Source organism: Theropithecus gelada, chromosome 7b, assembly GCF_003255815.1.
Source record: "Theropithecus gelada isolate Dixy chromosome 7b, Tgel_1.0, whole genome shotgun sequence".
Taxonomy (NCBI): Eukaryota; Metazoa; Chordata; class Mammalia; order Primates; family Cercopithecidae; genus Theropithecus; species Theropithecus gelada.
In genome coordinates, this window is record NC_037675.1 from 50981568 (window position 1) to 51000839 (window position 19272).

The window sequence follows — 19272 nt, forward strand, 5'->3', positions numbered from 1 at the left end:
CTTACAAAATCAGGATATAAAGAAACAATTTTTGTGCAGCTGTACAATGTATTTGTTTTAAGCTGTTTATTACAAAAGAATCAAGAAGTTTAAAATTTTTTAAAGTTTCTAAAGTAAGAATGTTATAGTAAACTACAGTTAATTTCATTAAAAAATTTTTCTTTTGAGACAGGGTCTTGCTTTGTCACTCTGGCTGGAGTACAGTGGCACAATCATAATTGACAGCAGCCCTGAACTCCTGGGCTCGAGCAATGCTGCCCCTTCAGCTCACCAAGTAGCTAGGACTACAGGCACACACTGCCACACCCAGCCAATTTTGTTGTTGTTGTTGTTGTTGTTGGTAGAAATGAGGTTTTGTTATGCTGTCTAGGCTGGTCGCAAACTCCTGGCCTTAAGCGATATTCACTTCAGCCTCCCAAAGTGCTAGGACTGATTACAGGTGTGCCACTGTGCCCAGCCTAGGTTAATTTCTTACTGAAGAAAGAACCTTTTTTGGCCCGGCGCAGTGGCTCACGCCTGTAATCCCAGCACTTTGGGAGGCCGAGGCGGGCGGATCACGAGGTAGGAGATCGAGACCATCCTGGCTAACACGGTGAAACCCCATCTCTACTAAAAATACAAAAAATTAGCCGGGCGCGGTGGCGGGCGCCTGTAGTCCCAGCTACTCAGGAGGCCGAGGCAGGAGAATGGCATGAACCCGGGAGGCGGAGCTTGCAGTGAGCCGAGATCACGCCACTGCACTCCAGCCTGGGCGACAGAGCGAGACTCTGTCTCAAAAAAAAAGAAAACTCTTTTTAAATAAATTTATTGTAGCCTCAGTGTACAGTGTTAATAGCGTACAGTAGTGTACAGTAATGTCCTAGGCCTTCAGATTCACTCACTACTCACTTACTGACTCACCCAGAGCAACTTCCAGTCCTGCAAGTTCCATTCATGATAAGTGCTCTATATAGGTGTACCAATTTTATCTTTTACACCATAGTTTTACTTTATCTTTTCTACAATCGAGATAGACAAATACTTATCATTGTGTTATAGTTGCCTATAGTATTCAATACAGCAACATGTCACACAGGTTTGTAGCATAGAAGCAACAGGCTGTACCATACAGCCTTGGTGTGCAGTGGGCTGTATCATCTAGGTTTGTGTAAGTACACTGTGATGTTTGCACAATGCCATAATCACCTAACAACACATTTCTCACAATGTATCCCTGTTATGTAATACACAACTGTATATACATATAAAATGTAATGTTAACAGTGTTTTCTCTGTTTAGTAAAATTACAGGTGATTTTCCTTTCCTTTTGTGTGCCTTTATATATTTTCTAATTTTTTTTTTGCAATCATGAACTACATTATTAATGAGAAAAAAACTTTTTTTTTAAAGACCCAACTACTTTTCCAATGCAGCATACCAGCTTGAGTCAGAAACCTTGGGATCAAAGCACATCTCTAACACTAAAAGGTTTGGGCCAGGCGCAGTGGCTCACACCTATAATCCCAGCCTCCCTCTGGAAGGCTGAGGCAGGTGGATCGCCTGAAGTCGGGAGTTCAAGACCAGCGTGACTAACATGGCAAAACCCCGTCTCTACTAAAAATACAAAATTAGCTGAGTGAGGTGGCACATGCCTCTAATCCCAGCTACTTGGGAGGCTGAGGCAGGAGAATCATTTGAAACCGGGAGGTAGAGGTTGCGGTGAGCTGAGATGGTGCCATTGCACTCCAGCCTGGGCAACAAGAGTGAAACTACATCTTAAAAAAAAAGTTTGTGACCGTGGACAAATTACCCAACCTTTCTTTTTTGGGGGGTAGAGGGACAAAGTCTCAGTGTGTCGCCCAGGCTGGAGTGCAGTGGCAGGATCTCGGCTCACTGCAGCCTCCACCTCCAAAGTTCAAGCAACTGTCCCGCCCAAGTAGCTAGGACTACAAGCACATGCCACCACACCTGGCTAATTTTTGTATTTTTAATAGAGACAGGGTTTCACCCTGTTGCCCAGGCTAGTCCTGAACTCCACAGCTCAAGCAATCCACCCACCTCAGCCTCCCAAATCAACACTTCTTAACCTAACTCTTCAAATGCAAAAAAACTAAACTCATGTCTACTGCACAGGTTTACTAGAAGGAATAAAAGTGATAATGTACAGAAAGCAGATAGGGCACAGTACTTAGTACACTGTGAGCCCTTAGACATGGTAACTGATATTGTTCCCACCAAGTGGACCAACTGGCATTTTCAAAGGTACAGTAATAATTTTGCAGTTGCTAGAGGAATGCAGTAAGTAGATATAATTATATGATGATTTCAGTTAAGCATATACCCAAACATAAACCAGAGCATCACAGAAACACCTATTAAGTTAAATATTGAGAAATTAAACTTCAGAAAAGCCTTACTCACATCTTCCATTAAAAAAAAATTATTTGCATTAACTACACAATGGTAGGGAGGGTATTAAGTCAGTGTAAATCTCTTTAGGATAGGACCATACTGTAGACCTATTTGCACTTACTTCTTTTTTTTTTTTTTTGAGACGCAGTCTCGCTGTGTCACCCAGGCTGGAGTGCAGTGGCGCGATCTCGGCTCACTGCAAGCTCCGCCTCCCGGGTTTACGCCATTCTCCTGCCTCAGCCTCCGAGTAGCTGGGACTACAGGCGCCCGCCACCTCGCCCAGCTAATTTTTTGTATTTTTTTTTTTTTAGTAGAGACAGGGTTTCACCATGTTAGCCAGGATGGTCTCGATCTCCTGACCTCGTGATCCACCCGCCTCGGCCTCCCAAAGTGCTGGGATTACAGGCTTGAGCCACCGCACCCGGCCTTGCACTTACTTCTAAAACAGTATTTTACACATAAAAAAACTCAGTAAAATATTAGTTGTTGAGTTGTCTACCACCAAATTTAGCGCCCTGAATTTTGTATTTTGAAGGTATTTTAAGAGAAAAGTAATTTATAATCCTAACAAGAATAAAATGATTATTTCATTTTAATGTACTTTATTACACCTCATTACCAGTCCTTTGGTTTACTAAGCATATACTGAACAGCTGGATGTAGAGAAAATGGTATAATTTAAGTCGAAAATTATTTGAAACATTATAATAATGATCTCTTGGCTAAAGAGAAACAAATGGTAAACTGACAGCCAGCCAACTCAAATATACCTCTCATTCCAAAGTAGTAATTTTGAAGCTTGTACAAAACAAAAACACCATGGCGCTTGAGGTTCCAAGATGGCCGAATAGGAACAGCTCCAGTCTACAGCTCCAAGCGTGAGCGATGCACAAGACAGGTGATTTCTGGATTTCCAACTGAGGAACTCAGTTCTTCTCACTGGGGCTTGTCAGACAATGGGTGTAGCCCATGGAGTGTGAGCCGAAGAGGGGTGGGGCATCAACTCACCCGGGAAGTGCAAGGGGTCAGGGAATTCCCTTTCCTAGCCAAGGAAGCTGTAACAGACGGTACCTGGAAAATCGGGACACTCCCACCCGAATACTGCACTTTTCCAACAGTCTCAGCAAATGGCACACCAGGAGATTATATCCCACGCCTGGCTCAGAGGATCCCACGCCCATGGAGCCTCGCTCACTGCTAGCACAGCAGTCTGAGATCAAACTGCAAGGCACAGCGAGGCTGGGGAAGGGGCATCTGCCATCGCTGAGGCATGAGTAGGTAAACAAAGTGGCCAGGAAGTTTGAACTGGGTGGAGCCCATTGCAGCTCAAGGAGGCCTGCCTGCCTCTGTAGACTCTACCACTGCGAGCAGGGCATAGCTGAACAAAAGACAATAGAAACTTCTGCAGACTTAAACTTCCCTGTCTGACACCTTTGAAGAGAGTTGTGGTTCTCCCAGCATGGAGTTTGAGATCTGAGAACAGACAGACTGCCTCCTCAAGTGGGTCCCTGACCCCTGAGTAGCCTAACTGGGAGACACCTCCCAGTAGGGGCCGACTGACACCTCATACAGCCCAGTGCCCCTGTGAGACAAAGCTTCCAGAGGAAGTATCAGGCAGCAACATTTGCCGTTCTGCAATATTTGCTGTTCTGCAGCCTCCGCTGGTGATACCCAGGCAAACAGGGTCTGGAGTGGACCTCCAGCAAACTCCAGCAGACCTGCAGCTTAGGGTCCTGACTGTTAGAAGGAAAACTAACAAACGGAAAGGACATCTACACCAAAACCCCATTTGTACGTCACCATCATCAAAGACCAAAGGTGGACAAAACCACAAAGATGGGGAGAAACCAGAGCAGAAAAGCTGAAAATTCTAAAAATCAGAGCGCCTCTTCTTCTGCAAAGGAACGCAGCTCCTCGCCAGCAACAGAACAAAGCTGGATGGAAAATGACTTTGATAAGCTGAGAGAAGAAGGCTTCAGACAATCGGTAATAACAAACTGCTCCAAGCTAAAGGAGGATGTTCGAACCCATCGCAAAGAAGCTAAAAACCTTGAAAAAAGATTAGACAAATGGCTAACTTGAATAAACAGTGTACAGAAGACCTTAAATGACCTGATGGAGCTGAAAACCATGGCATGAGAACTACGTGACACATGCAACAAGCTTCAGTAGCTGATTTGATCAACTGGAAGAAAGGGTATCAGTGATTGAAGATCAAATGAATGAAATGAAGGGAGAAGTTTAGAGAAAAAACAGTAAAAAGAAATGAACAAAGCCTCCAAGAAATATGGGACTATGTGAAAACACCAAATCTACATTTGATTGGTGTACCTGAAAGTGACAGGGAGGATGGAACCAAGTTGGAAAACACTCTTCAGGATATTACCCAGGAGATCTTCCCCAAACTAGCAAGGCAGGTCAACATTCAAATTCAGGAAATACAGAGAACACCACAGAGATACTCCTCAAGAACAGCAACTCCAAGACACATAATTGTTAGATTCACCAAAGTTGAAATGAAGGAAAAAAATGTTAAGGGCACCCAGAGAGAAAGGTTGGGTTACCCACACAGAGAAGCCTATCAGACTAACAGCGGATCTCTCAGCAGAAACTCTACAAGCCAGAAGAGAGTGGGGGCCAATACTCAACATTCTTAAAGAAAAGAATTTTCAACCCAGAATTTCATATCCAGACAAACTAAGCTTCATAAGTGAAGGAGAAATAAAATCCTTTACAAACAAACAAATGCTGAGATTTTGTCACTACCAGGCCTGCCTTACAAGAGCTCCTGAAGGAAGCACTAAACATGGAAAGGAACAACCAGTACCAACCACTGCAAAAACATACCAAATTGTAAAGACCTTCGATGCTAGGAAGAAACTGCATCAACTAATGAGCGAATAACCAGCTAACATCATAAGGACAGGATCAAATTCACACATAACAATATTAACCTGCTGGGCGCAGTGGCTCACGCCTATAATCCCAGCACTTTGGGAGGCCGAGGCAGGCGGATCACAAGGTCAGGAGATCGAGACCACAGTGAAACCCCGTCTCTACTAAAAATACAAAAAATTAGCCGGGCGCGGTGGCGGGCGCCTGTAGTCCCAGCTACTCATGAGGCTGAGGCAGGAGAATGGCGTGAACCCAGGAGGCGGAGCTTGCAGTGAGCCGAGATCGCGCCACTGCACTCCAACCTGGGCGACAGCGTGAGACTCCGTCTCAAAAAAAAAAAAAAAAAACAATATTAACCTTAAATGTAAATGGGCTAAATGCTTGAATTGAAAGACACAGCCTGGCAAACTGATGAGTCAAGACCCATCAGTGTGCTGTATTCAGGAGACCCATCTCATGTGCAGAGACACACATAGGCTCAAAATAAAGGGATGGAGGAAGATCTACCAAGCAAATGGAAAACAAAAAAAAGCAGGGGTTGCAATCCTAGTCTCTAATAAAACAGACTTTAAACGAACAAAGATCAAAAGAGACAAAGAAGGCCATTACATAATGGTAAAGGGATCAATTCAACAAGAAGAGCTAACTATCCTAAATATTTATGCACCCAATACAGGAGCACCCACATTCATAAAGCAAGTCGTTAGAGACCTACAGAGACTTAGACTCCCACACAATAATAATGGGAGATTTTAACACCCCACTGTCAACATTAGACAGATCAATGAGACAGAAAGTTAACAAGGATATCCAGGAATTGAACTCAGCTCTGCACCAAGCAGACCTAATAGACATCTACAGAACTCTCCACCCCAAATCAACAGAATATACATTCTTCTCAGCACCACATCGCACTTATTCCAAAATTGACCACATAGTTGGAAGTAAAGCACTCCTCAGCAAATGTAAAAGAACAGAAATTATAACAAACTGTCTCTCAGACTACAGTGCAATTAAACTAGAACTCAGGATTAAGAAACTCACTCAAAACCACTCAACTACATGGAAACTGAACAATCTGCTCCTGAATGACTACTGGGTACATAACGAAATGAAGGCAGAAATAAAGATGTTCTTTGAAACCAATGAGAACAAAGACACAACATACCAAAATATCTGGGACACATTTAAAGCAGTGTGTAGAGGGAAATTTATAGCACTAAATGCCCACAAGAGAAAGCTGGAAAGATCTAAAATTGACACCCTAACATCACAATTAAAAGAACTACAGAAGCAAGAACAAACACATTCAAAAGTTAGCAGAAGGCAAGAAATAACTAAGATCAGAGCAGAACTGAAGGAGATAGAGACACAAAAAACCCTTCAAAAAAATCAGTGAATCCAGGAGCTGGTTTTTTGAAAAGATCAACAAAATTGAGAGACTGCTAGCAAGACTAATACAGAAGAGAGAAGAATCAAATGGACGCACTAAAAAATGATAATGGGGATATCACCACCAACCCCACAGAAATACAAACTACCATCAGAGAATACTATAAACACCTCTATGCAAATAAACTAGAAAACCTAGAAGAAATGGATACATTCCTGGACACATACAGCCTCCCAAGACTAAACCAGGAAGAAGGTGAATCCCTGAATAGACCAATAACAGGCTCTGAAATTGAAGCAATAATTAATAGCCTACCAACCAAAAAAAGTCCAGGACCAGATGGATTCACAGCCAAATTCTACCAGAGGTACAAAGAGGGGCTGGTACCATTCCTTCTGAAACTATTGAATCAATAGAAACAAAAGGAATCCTCCCTGACTCATTTTATGAGGCCAGCATCATCCTGATACCAAAGCCTGGCAGAGACACAACAAAAAAAGAGAATTTCAGGCCAATATCCCTGATGAACATTGATGCAAAAATCCTCAATAAAATACTGGCAAACTGAATCCAGCAGCACATCAGAAAGTTTATTCACCATGATCAAGTGGGCTTGATCCCTGGGATGTAAGGCTGGTTCAACATACGCAAATCAATAAACGTAATCCATCATTTAAACAGAACCAAAGACAAAAACCACATGATTATCTCAATAGATGCAGAAAAGGCCTTCAACAAAATTCAACAACCTTCATGCTAAAAACTCTCAATAAACTAGGTATTGATGGGACATATCTCAAAATAATAAGAGCTATTTATGACAGACCTACAGCCCATATCATACTGAATGGGCAAAAACTGGAAGCATTCCCTTTGAAAACTGGCACAAGACAGGGATGCCCTATCTCACCACTCCTATTCAACATAGTGTTGGAAGTTCTGGCCAGGGCAATCAGGCAGGATAAAGAAATAAAGGGTATTCAATTAGGAAAAGAGGAAGTCAAATTGTCCCTGTTTGCAGATGACATGATTATATATTTAGAAAACCCCACTGTCTCAGCCCAAAATCTCCTTAAGCTGATAAGCAACTTCAGCAAAGTCTCAGGATACAAAATCAATGTGCAAAAATCACACGCATTCCTATACACCAATAACAGACAAACAGAGAGCCAAATCATGAGTGAACTCCCATTCACAACTGCTTCAAAGAGAATAAAATACCTAGGAATCCAACTTACATGGGATGTGAAGGACCTCTTCAAGGAGAACTACAAATCACTGCTCAACAAAATAAAAGAGGACACAAACAAATGGAAGAACATTCCATGCTCATGGATAGAAAGAATCAATATTGTGAAAATGGCCATACTGCCCAAGATAATTTATAGATTCAATGCCATCCCCATCAAGTTACCAATGACTTTCTTCACAGAATTGGAAAAAACTAAAGTTCATATGGAACCAAAAAAGAGCCTGCATTGCCAAGACAATTCTAAGCCAAAAGAAGAAAGCTAGAAGCATCATGCTACCTGACTTCAAATTATACTACAAGGCTACAGTAACCAAAACAGCATGGTACTCGTACCAAAACAGAGATATAGACCAATGGAACAGAACAGAGCCCTCAGCAATAATACCACACATTTACAACCAGCTGGTCTTTGATAAACCTGACAAAAACAAGAAATGGGGAAAGCATTCCGTATTTAATAAATGATGCTGGGAAAACTGGCTAGCCGTATGTAGAAAGCTGAAACTGGATCCCTTCCTTACACTTCATACAAAAATTAATTCAAGATGGATTAAAGACTTAAATGTTAGACTTAAAACCATAAAAACCCTAGAAGAAAACCTAGGCAATACCATTCAGGACATTGGCATGGGCAAGGACTTCATGACTAAAACACCAAAAGCAATGGCAACAAAAGCCAAAATTGACAAATGGGATCTAATTACACTAAAGAGCTTCTGCACAGCAAAAGAAACTACCATTCAAGTGAACAGGCAACCTACAGAATGGGAGAAAATGTTTACAATCTACCCATCTGACAAAGGGCTAATATCAAGAATCTACAAAGAACTTAAACAAATTTACAAGAAAAAAATCAAACAACTCCATCAAAAAGTGGGCGAAGGATATGAACAGACACTTCTCAAAAGAAGATATTTATGCAGCCACAGACACATGAAAAAATGCTCATCATCACTGGCTATCAGAGAAATGCAAATCAAAACCACAATGAGATACCATCTCACACCAGTTAGAATGGCAATCATTAAAAACTCAGGAAACAACAGGTGCTGGAGAGGATGTGGAAAAATAGGAACACTTTTATACTGTTAATGGGACTGTAAACTAGTTCAACCATTATGGAAGACAGTGTGGCGATTCCTCAAGGATCTAGAAGTAGAAATACCATTAGATCCAGCCATCCCATTACTGGGTATATATCCAAAGGATTATAAATCATGCTGCTATAAAGACACATGCACACGTATATTTATTGCAGCACTATTCACAATAGCAAAGACTTGGAACCAACCCAAATGTCCATCAATGATAGGCTGGATTAAGAAAATGTGGCACATATATGCCATGGAATACTATGCAGCCATAAAAAAGGATGAGTTCATGTCCTTTTTGGGGACATGGATGAAGCTGGAAACCATCATTCTCAGCAAACTATTGCAAGGACAGAAAACCAAACACCGCATGTTCTCACTCATAGGTGGGAATTGAACAATGAGAACACTTGGACCCAGGGTGGGGAACATCACACACCGGGGCCTGTTGTGGGGTGGGGAGCTGGGGGAGGGATAGCATTAGGAGATATACCTAATGTAAATGACGAGTTAATGGGTGCAGCACACCAACACGGCCCATGTATACATATGTAACAAACCTGCACATTGTGCACATGTACCCTAGACCTTAAAGTATAATCATAATTTAAAAAAAAAAAAAAAACACAACAATGGCAATTTTGCTCTAAACATATTCCAAAGGAAACTTACCATATTGGAAAAAGCCACAAACTGCACCAAAAGCACTCAAATCGAGGTGAGCTTGGCTTGATTAGGGCTTGTGTTCTCCTTAGCAAGATCAGTACCTTTCCCTCAGTCACTTCAACAGGAAGAGTAGATGCTCTGCAAAGGCTGCCCTGCCAGTAAACTCCCAGCCAGAAAATGTTGCCTTTGCACCCTGAATTTATACAGGCATACTAAAACTAAAATCTTTGTTGTTGTTGTTGTTGTTGTTGTTGTTGTTGTTGAGATGGAGTCTCACTCTGTTGCCAGGCTGGAGTGCAGTGGCGCGATCTCAGCTCACTGCAACCTCTGCCTCCTGATAAAACTAAAATCTTAATCCTTATGCTTCCTTTTGATATCACCACCATCATACAGAATCTCATGATTAGAAGTCAACTACTTTAATTCCCCCAGAAATGGCAAACTCGAATGCTTACAGGCTCCAAGAAGATAACACCAAATAGCAAAGCAGCAGTCCACTGACAGTAACTAGGGCAGACATACCTGCCCTGCCCAAAGTGGGCAACCACTGCAGTTTAGTTTTTGCCATGTGAGAATTCAGGCACTGTATTGCCAGATCCTACTGTTAAAAGAGAACTCCGAAACCTAGACCTTTATGAGAAATCTTCTAATTTTTATACAATGGAAACTAACTCAAAATGTTTTTAAACACCTCAAAGTGGGGAGAAGAAAAGAAAGGTCTATAGACTACTTTCAACCCATGAGCCACCAAGTACAACTTTTATACTATCGTACAGCCTCTGCCCAAATAACTCAAGTGACAGGGAGCTCAGTTCCTCTAAGAGAAGGCCATTTTGGAATAGCTCTAATATTATGATGCTTTTACTTATATTAAGGAGCTATAAGCTACCTCACATAACTTTCATTCATTAGAATATAAAAGTGAGAATTTTATATTAACATGGAATTATATTCTTCTAAGTGTTATTCTGTCTCTCTCTCTTATCTCACTTGAACCTCTCATCAACCCCAAAGATAAATAAAACAGATAGACTGGAAATCTTTCCCAGTTAAAGCTGAAGTACAAAGATGGTATTGCAACTAATCTTTGGCCAATCTGTGAGTTTTCACATTACATATAAAACCCAGTCTTCTAATTCTCATTTTCCATTGCCCTTTCCATTCTGACACAAAGCCTGACACCTTGTAGTAACTGAGATATGATGTACTATCTTACATTCACTCCTGCCAGCATTACCAAATTCCCGTAGAGTATAAACCAAACATTTTAATACCTAGTAGTGCTAGAGGGCTCAGTGGGTGGAAATCCAAAGGCATTGACATGAAACACTTGATCTTCAAACCAACCTGAAAAAAAGTAACATCACTTTCATTTGTCTAATCCTCTGTGTTTGAAAGGACAAAATTATGTTACAACAAAGCAGTAATGTCAGGCTAGTCTTATGCCCTGTGAACTAATTACAGAGGTTGCCAGCCTCAACTTTAGATCCACAGAGTCTCAACTTATAAAGTTCATTAAATAGAAACAGATTCATAACTTTTCGCTTTTCAGTTTGGCAGTACGTGTTGAAATACACATTAGGAAATGTTTCATTTTATGGCCCTATATAAAATTAAGTGTTTTTTTCAACTGTATTGAGATATCATTCACATACTATACAATTCACCCTTTAAAAGTATATAATTCAGGGCCGGGCGCGGTGGCTCATGCCTGTAATCCCAGCACTTTGGGAGGCTGAGGCGGGCGGATCACAAGAAACCATCCTGGCTAACATGGTGAAACCTCGTCTCTACTAAAAATACAAAAATGAAAAAAAAAATTTAACCAGGTGTAGTGGCAGGCAACTGTAGTCCCAGCTACTAGGGAGGCCAAGGCAGGAGAATGGCATGAACCCAGGAGGTGGAGCTTGCAGTGAGCCGAGATTGTGCCATTGCACTCCAGCCTGGGCGACAGAGTGAGACTCTGTCTCAAAAAAAAAAACAAAAAAAAAGTGCATAATTCAGGTCGGGCATGGCTCATGCCTGTAATCCCAACACTTTGGGAGGCCAAGACAGGTGGATTGCCTGAGCTCAGGAGTTTGAAACCAGCCTGGGCAACATGGTGAAACCCCGTCTCTACTAAAATACAAAAAATTAGCCAGGCATGGTGGCATGCACCTATAATCCCAGCTACTCGGAAGGCTGAGGCATAAGAATCACTTGAACCCAGGAGGCGGAGGTTGCAGTGAGCCGAGATCACACCACTGAACTCCAGCCTAGGTGACATAGTGAGACTCTGTCTCAAAAAAAAAAAAAAAAAGTGTATCATTTGGTGATTTTTAGTATATTCACAAGTTGTGTAGCCATTACTACTATCTAATTTCAGAACATTTTCATCACCCCAAAAAGATTTCTATTAGCCCATTAACAGTCTAAGAGTTATTTTGCCAAAAATATGCTCTTCTAATTAATGGTATCCCAAATTATATCATGTTAACATATTTTACCCAAAGCAGAACTAGTTTTACTGGAGAATGAGAAGGAGGACAGTAACAAAGTATACTGACTTACCTTCTGCTAAGACAAAGCATGCCTCTGTGTATAAACCACTATGGAACTGGTATACAACAGCTGAGGAAAATAATTCTATTCTTGAGGCAGTAATAAAGTCAACATACATTTTGAGACCAACAAGGCTTCTAAATAATAAATTCAAAGACTTCCCATTTGAAACTGTGAATAGACCATAGCTTAGAAAGAGCTTTAAAAAATTTAGGTTTAAATGTCCTCATGTTTAATTCTTGGTAATATTGACAGGGTGGATCATTCTTACCATGATATAAACTTCGTCAGTCATTCGTCTAGATTCTTCAAATAAGAGGAAATTAAAGTTGTTCTGTCTCTGTTTAGGATTATATCTCTATATTCCTATACCAGCAACATAGAGAAGTTACATTGAGAACCCAAATAGGTAAGTTTTAGAAGGATATATAATCAATTTCCCCAATTCACTTAATGCAGATTTTAAAAAATACAGACAAGTGAAGGATATAGCTTTACTAAGGTCTAGTTGTACTGTTCCAGTAGGATCTTCCAGAAAAAATTTTCCCTAAAAAAAAATGAAAAGAAATAAATCCACATTTATGTAACAATGAAAACTATGACAAAAAAATGAAACTACAAGTTTGACAACAGAATACAGTAGGGAGAAAAGTGGATTTTAAAAATCAGCTATTATTTCTAGTCCAGGCTCTTCCATTTACTAGTCTGATAACCCCAGACTAATCACTTAACTGAGATGCTGACTCCTCACAGGTACAAAATGGAGAATGACTCCTCCAGATAAAAAATGGCAAGAGGGACACTCAATGTCTGCCACACGGAGGTCCCCAGGTACCTTCTAAGACAGCCAACAGCATCTCCAAGTGACCAGAACATACTCTGCAGATTGCATATTCAGAAACCCAGTACTCTCTGTTTATCCAGAGGTCACTAGGGGCCTAATTTCAGGCTATGCAAACTGGGGTCCCGGACAAGACACTGTCCTGATGTCTACTCAGGAAACCAACCACAAACGAAAAAGACACTTGGTAACTGAGAAAAGTTTTTTGTGTTTTTGTTTTCTGGTTTTTTTTTTGACTATTACAAAAGTTTATTTAACAAAAAGTCTAATATGAAAATGAACATGACCTAATTTTTACATCATTGTAAAACAGGCCCTATGGAGAGAGGAAATGGGTTTCTCTGCTGAACAGCCATTATTTTATTTTATTTATTTATTTATTTTGAGACAAAGTTTCGCTCTTGTTGCCCAGGCTAGAGCGCAATGGCACCATCTCGGCTCACTGCAACCTCCACCTCCTGGGTTCAAGCAATTCTCCTGCCTCAGCCTCCAGAGTAGCTGGGATTACAGGCATGCGTCACCACACCTGGCTAATTTTGTATTTTTAGTAGAGACAGGGTTTCTCCATGTTGGTCAGGCTGGTCTCGAACTCCTGGCCTCAGGTGATCCGCCTGCCTCAGACTCCTAAAGTGGCTGGGATTACAGGCGTGAGCCACTATGCCTGGCCAACAGCCATTATTTATCCTTATTCCAAGGCTTCTAACATGATGATACTATTTCCTTGTATTACCACTATTCCAATATTGTTCTGTTGGTGAGGCGAGTTTTCAATAAAGAGTACATTCCTGTGCCCGCCACAAAAATGTTCTATGTAACCGACATTTTATCAATCCAAGGCCAAAACTAAAAGTTTGATGTTTATTAAGTTACCTCTCTTAACTGCGTTATCATTCCAAGAACAATCACATCTCCGATTTTGGTTGTACTACCCAATAAGGTTTCTACTGCTTTAAGCTAAAATAAAACAAAATAAATTTTAAAGACTATAAATATATTCTTTCAAGAAACTAAACTTTTTATAAGTAAGTAAATTTGGGGTACACATTTCAGCATTTATAGCTACTTTACAGTAGAAAATCAAATAAAATGGAAATAAAGTTGTAAAATTAAACTTAGGATGTTTAATTTTGTCTTCCAAAAAAGCTGTAAGATCAAGTATATGACGGCCTGAAAGAATCATGCCTAAAGAAACACCACATCAATTCAGGCTCTTACCAATGACTGAATCCACACCATATCATTCCGAATAATGATAAGTACATTTATTTTTAAAATATAGAAAAGAATATCAATTTTATTTTATTTGAACAGTACCTTTTGAAAATTGGCAAGCTATTTAAAAATATATATTCTAATTTTACTTAGTATTTTAAAAGGCTCTCATTATTATTTACATTCTCAATCTGATCTTTTTTTCTAATCAGAAAGTTTAAGGTAGTAAAAATTGGGACACCATTGTAAAAAATCCTTGCCACCCGGGCGCAGTGGCTCACACCTGTAATCCCAGCACTTTGGGGGGCCAAGGCGGGCAGATCACAAGGTCAGGAGATCGACACCACAGTGAAACCCCATCTCTACTAAAAATACAAAAAATTAGCCGGGCGTGGTGGTGGGCGCCTGTAGTCCCAGCTACTCAGGAGGCTGAGGCAGGAAAATGGCGTGAACCCAGGAGGCAGAGCTTGCAGTGAGCTGATATCACACCACTGCACTCCAGCCTGGGCAACAGAGCAAGATTACATCTCAAAAAAATAAAAATAAAAATAAAATAAAATAAAAAATCCTTTCCAACTTTTTCTGTATGTAATCCTAAATATATGTAAATACATACATATATAATTTATGACACACACCTATACAGTTTATTCACAAAGATGAAATCATAGTATATGTACTATTCTGCAACTTAACTTTTTGAAGTTAATATCTGAGATATCTTTCCATTTTTCTACATATAAATTTCCTTCTGTTTAAAGAATAGAGATATCTATATTATACATATGACCATTTATTTCACCAAACTCCCATTAAAGGACATTTAGGTTGTTCCCAGTTTTCTACTAATAAAAACAATTTTTAACATTTCTGTGCACCTTTCTTTGGCCCACTACAGTGATAGAAACTTTTTTCTTTTTTTTTTTGAGATGGGGTCTCACATTGCCCAGGCTAGAGTGCAGTGACACTCTCATACCTCACTGCAGCCTTCAACTGGGCTCAAGTGATCCTTCCACCGCAGGCCCCTGAGTCACCAGGATTACAGGCACTAGCCACTGCATCCAGCTACAGATAATAACTGTTGAATAAAGTTCTACACATTCTAGAAACACAATTGCTAGATAAAAGGATATGTAAGTTTTCATATTTATAGAAATTACCAAGTGGAGCTTCTTTTATCTTTACGTTTTATCTTTGTTTTCTTATTACAAATAATTCATGTATACTATAGAAAAAAATTTTAAATATAGACAAGAAAGAAATAAAAACTTATACAATCCTATCATTCCATAATAATCACCTTAACATTTAATACTGGAGTTACTCTTAAAAAATATGAACGTAGGGCTGGGCGTGGTGGCTCACGCCTGTAAACCGAGCACTTTGGGAGGCTGAGGTGGATGGATCACTTGAGGTCAGTTCAAGACCAGCCTGGCCTACATGGCAAAATACCATCTCTACTAAAAATACAAAAAAATTAGTTAGGCATGGTGGTGTGCACATATAATCCCAGCTACTCAAGAGGCTGAGGCAGAATTGCTTGAACCTGGGAAGAGGAGGTTGCAGTGAGCCAAGATTGCACTACTGCACTACAGCCTGGGTGACAGAGCAAGACTGTCGGAAAGAAAGGAAAGAAAAGGGAAAGGGGGAAGGGGGAAGGGAAAGCAAAAGAACCTAGCCAAGTGTAGTGGTGCACACCTATTGTCCCAGCTACTCAGGAGGCTGGGGCAGGAGGATCACTTGAGGCCAGGAGTTCAAGACCAGCCTGGGCAACATCACGAGACCCCATGTCTCTATCAAAAGAAAAAAAAAAAGAACCTAAAACAACACAGGAGAAGTAAAATAACAGTAATTTTTAGCACATCATTTTTGCAATCTGTAAAGGGATATTATCATACAGGTAGATAAATGTAATTTAAGTAGGGAATGTGCCATCACAGATACAGAATTAGACAGTTCGAAAAGAATAATTATTTAGTTAAGCCTTAAAATTACTTGGTCAAAGAGGAGACGAGGGAAAAGGCTCCTGGGCTGTGGGCATCTCAGTTGCCAGAGAAAACCTAATATGGAAAACATATAGATGATCTTTGGTAGGGAAATATAAGTAATGCCAATTTCTAAAACCTAATTTATACTCTAATAAAAGTTTTGTTTGTTTGAGGGGGTCCTTACACTGTCACCCAGGCTGGAGTACAGTGGCATGATCTCAGCTCACTGCAGCCTCAACCTCCCAAGCTCAAGTCATCCTCCCACCTCAGCCTCTCAGGTAGCTGGGACCACAGGTGCACACCACCATGCCTGGCTAATGTTTTTTATTGTTTGTAAAGATGAGGTCTTGCTATGTTGCCCAGGTTGTGGGAACCATTTGTGTTCTCACATTCATTCTATAAATGTTGTTTCCTTAGTACCTTAAGTAAAGTTTTCACTTCTACCAATGTAACACATTCTAGTTCAATAACTGTGTGTGGTGGTCACGAGGGATGAGTTGGGCAAGGAACCAGTATTTGTGTTCCTTAGTGCTATGGTCACTAAGGGATGAGTGAGGGCAAGAAAAGAAATGTTGAAAAGTTATCAGAAAGCCAGTGTAGTATCCAAATGGGCTAGAAAGCTATCTTGGAGGCCAGAGTGTATCTGGGGCTAGCATTGTATCAGGGCCTTCTCAAAGGAAGCAGTAGCTTCTGATAGAGATTTGTGGGACACAGGACTCTAGGAATGGACTAGATCAAAAGTGGGCATGCAGCCAGTCCAGTTAGCTAAACAGTTACCAGTAGTTTATTTTCATTTAAAATTCAACGAATTAGAATTAAGCAACAAATATTAAACTTATACACTTATATCCCCTACATAACTAGGATAATGTTCTAACCTGGAATTTGCTTCCGCTTTCATCAGGGTGAGAACCTATCACCGGAGGAGTAAATAATTCATGCCTGTGGGTCCTCTATAAAAAAGAAAGATTCACATGAATTCCTGAAACAGACATTTAAATATAAGATTCACTAAAATAGTGTCCTGATAAAACATTGTCCTTAAACTAATGTCACTATTACTCATTCTCAACAAATTTGAAAACCCACATAATTTAACATACAAATATCTAGTAATATAAGTTTTAAAATTAAAAAAATAAAAGTAAAAATTTTAAAGGTCTATTATGCATATGGCAGCAGCACATAGTGGGCTGAGGATATGAAGAACAACCAAGTGTCACTCTGAGAGCACTGGGGCTACTGAAAGAGAAGTGCCACCACGCAACAAAGTACTGTGAGGGCTGACTGTACCCCAGGCCAAAGGGGCCATTGAACAACAGCCCAGATGATAAATAAGGTTTGGGTAGTAAGAAACAAAAGGAGGCTGAGATAAGACATTTCAGGGCCAGGCACAGTGGCTCACGCCCGTAATCCCAGCACTTTGGGAGGCCAAGGAGGGCGGATCACCTGAGGTCAGGAGTTCGAGACCAGCCTGGCCAACATAGTGAAACTCCGTCTGTACCAAAAATACAAAAATTAGCTGGGTATGGTGGCAGGTGCCTGTAATTCCAGCTACTCAGGAGGCTGAGGTAGGAGAATTGCTTGAATCCGGGAGGCAGAGATTGCAGTGAGCTGAGATCGTGCCACTGCACTCCTGCCTGGGCAACAAGACCGAAACTCTGTCTCAAAAAAAAAAACACGGCATTTCAGGCAGAGAAATCATAAGAGTTAGAGTATTTAGGAAGCTATGCAAAGTTTAACACAGTTGAATTATGGAGTGCAGACAAGGCCAGAGATTAGTAAGATCCATGTCGGGATACTTCCCTCCCCAACTCTCAGTCCATATAGTTTAGGTAGGATTGATACCCCTTCTCCTTTCTATAGATAGGAATTCAAGGCCTAGAAAATGAAAGTACTCCATCCTTTTGGCCAGTGATTGGTTCAAGGATGAGCAAGTGCTTCAAGGTAGGCTCAAAAAAGACAGATTCAAGACTTTGCTAGAACAATTAGAAAAGAGGAACTCTCTTTCCAAGAGTTGCTAAGGCTACTAGTGGAGATCTTTGTCACTTTATAGGGAGAACCTATTTGAAAGTAAAATCAATTTTTTAAAAGAGCTGGGACATGGAAAGAGACAGATGCCTCCTGATATTGTGTGAACACCTGGATCCAGCCAGGCTTGAAACTGGTGGACTTCTAGACTTCATAATACAAGCTAAACCAATATATTCCTTTTTCAGTTTTAATCAATTTGAGTTTCCGTAACCTCCAACTCAAAAAGCCCTGACAATACAAACTGTGTATCCCCAGCCAAGAAGTTTATCATATAGACAATGAGAAACAAAGATTTTGAAGTAGGATAATGAAAACATCAGATTGATTTTCTGGAAGATAACTGCAATGAAAATATGAATGGACTGAACTTCAACCTGTTTATTTCACAGATGAATAAATGAGGCTCAGAAGGGATAAGTGGCACACCCACAATAACAGAGTAGACTTCAAAACATACTTAAGAAAAAAGAAATATGGTGTTTACTAAGCCCCTTCTTTGTATAAAGGACAGTGCCAAATGTGGCAGAGGAGATAAACAAGGAATTCACAGCCTAATCACAGGGTAAATACCTCAAATGCAAGGTAGGGCCAAGTCCAGTCAGTGACATAAAAGACGTACTACTCGGCTGGACTCAGTGGCTCACGCCTGTGATCCCAACACTTTGGGAGGCCAAGGCAGGTGGATCACGAGGTCAGGAGATGGAGACCATCCTGGCTAACACAGTGAAACCCCGTCTCTAGTAAAAATACAAAAAATTAGCCAGGTGTTGTAGCATGTGCCTGTAGTCCCAGCTACTCAGGAGGCTGAGGCAGGAATATCTCTTGAACCTGGGAGGCAGAGGTTGCAGCAAGCCGAGATTGCGCCACTGCACTACAGCCTGGGCAACAGAGTAAGACTCCGCCTCAGGAGAAAAAAAAAAAAAAAAAGACGTACTACTCGGTTCGAGCAGAAAGAGATTGCATTCAG

The 19272-nt window shown here is 40.6% G+C and overlaps 1 protein-coding gene across 4 annotated transcripts in view; it reads right to left on the reverse strand.

The window, feature by feature from the left end:
* The window catches only part of POLE2 (DNA polymerase epsilon 2, accessory subunit), a 52080-nt gene that overhangs the window by 15975 nt on the left and 16833 nt on the right, over positions 1-19272 (reverse strand). For all 4 annotated transcript variants that reach the window (XM_025391698.1, XM_025391699.1, XM_025391696.1 and 1 more), the window contains 5 exons: positions 17150-17224; positions 13942-14025; positions 12721-12777; positions 12240-12288; positions 10964-11036 (listed from right to left, as the gene is read on the reverse strand). In XM_025391698.1, the coding sequence (XP_025247483.1) occupies positions 10964-11036; positions 12240-12288; positions 12721-12777; positions 13942-14025; positions 17150-17224 (338 nt within the window). The remainder of the gene's footprint in view (positions 1-10963; positions 11037-12239; positions 12289-12720; positions 12778-13941; positions 14026-17149; positions 17225-19272) is intronic.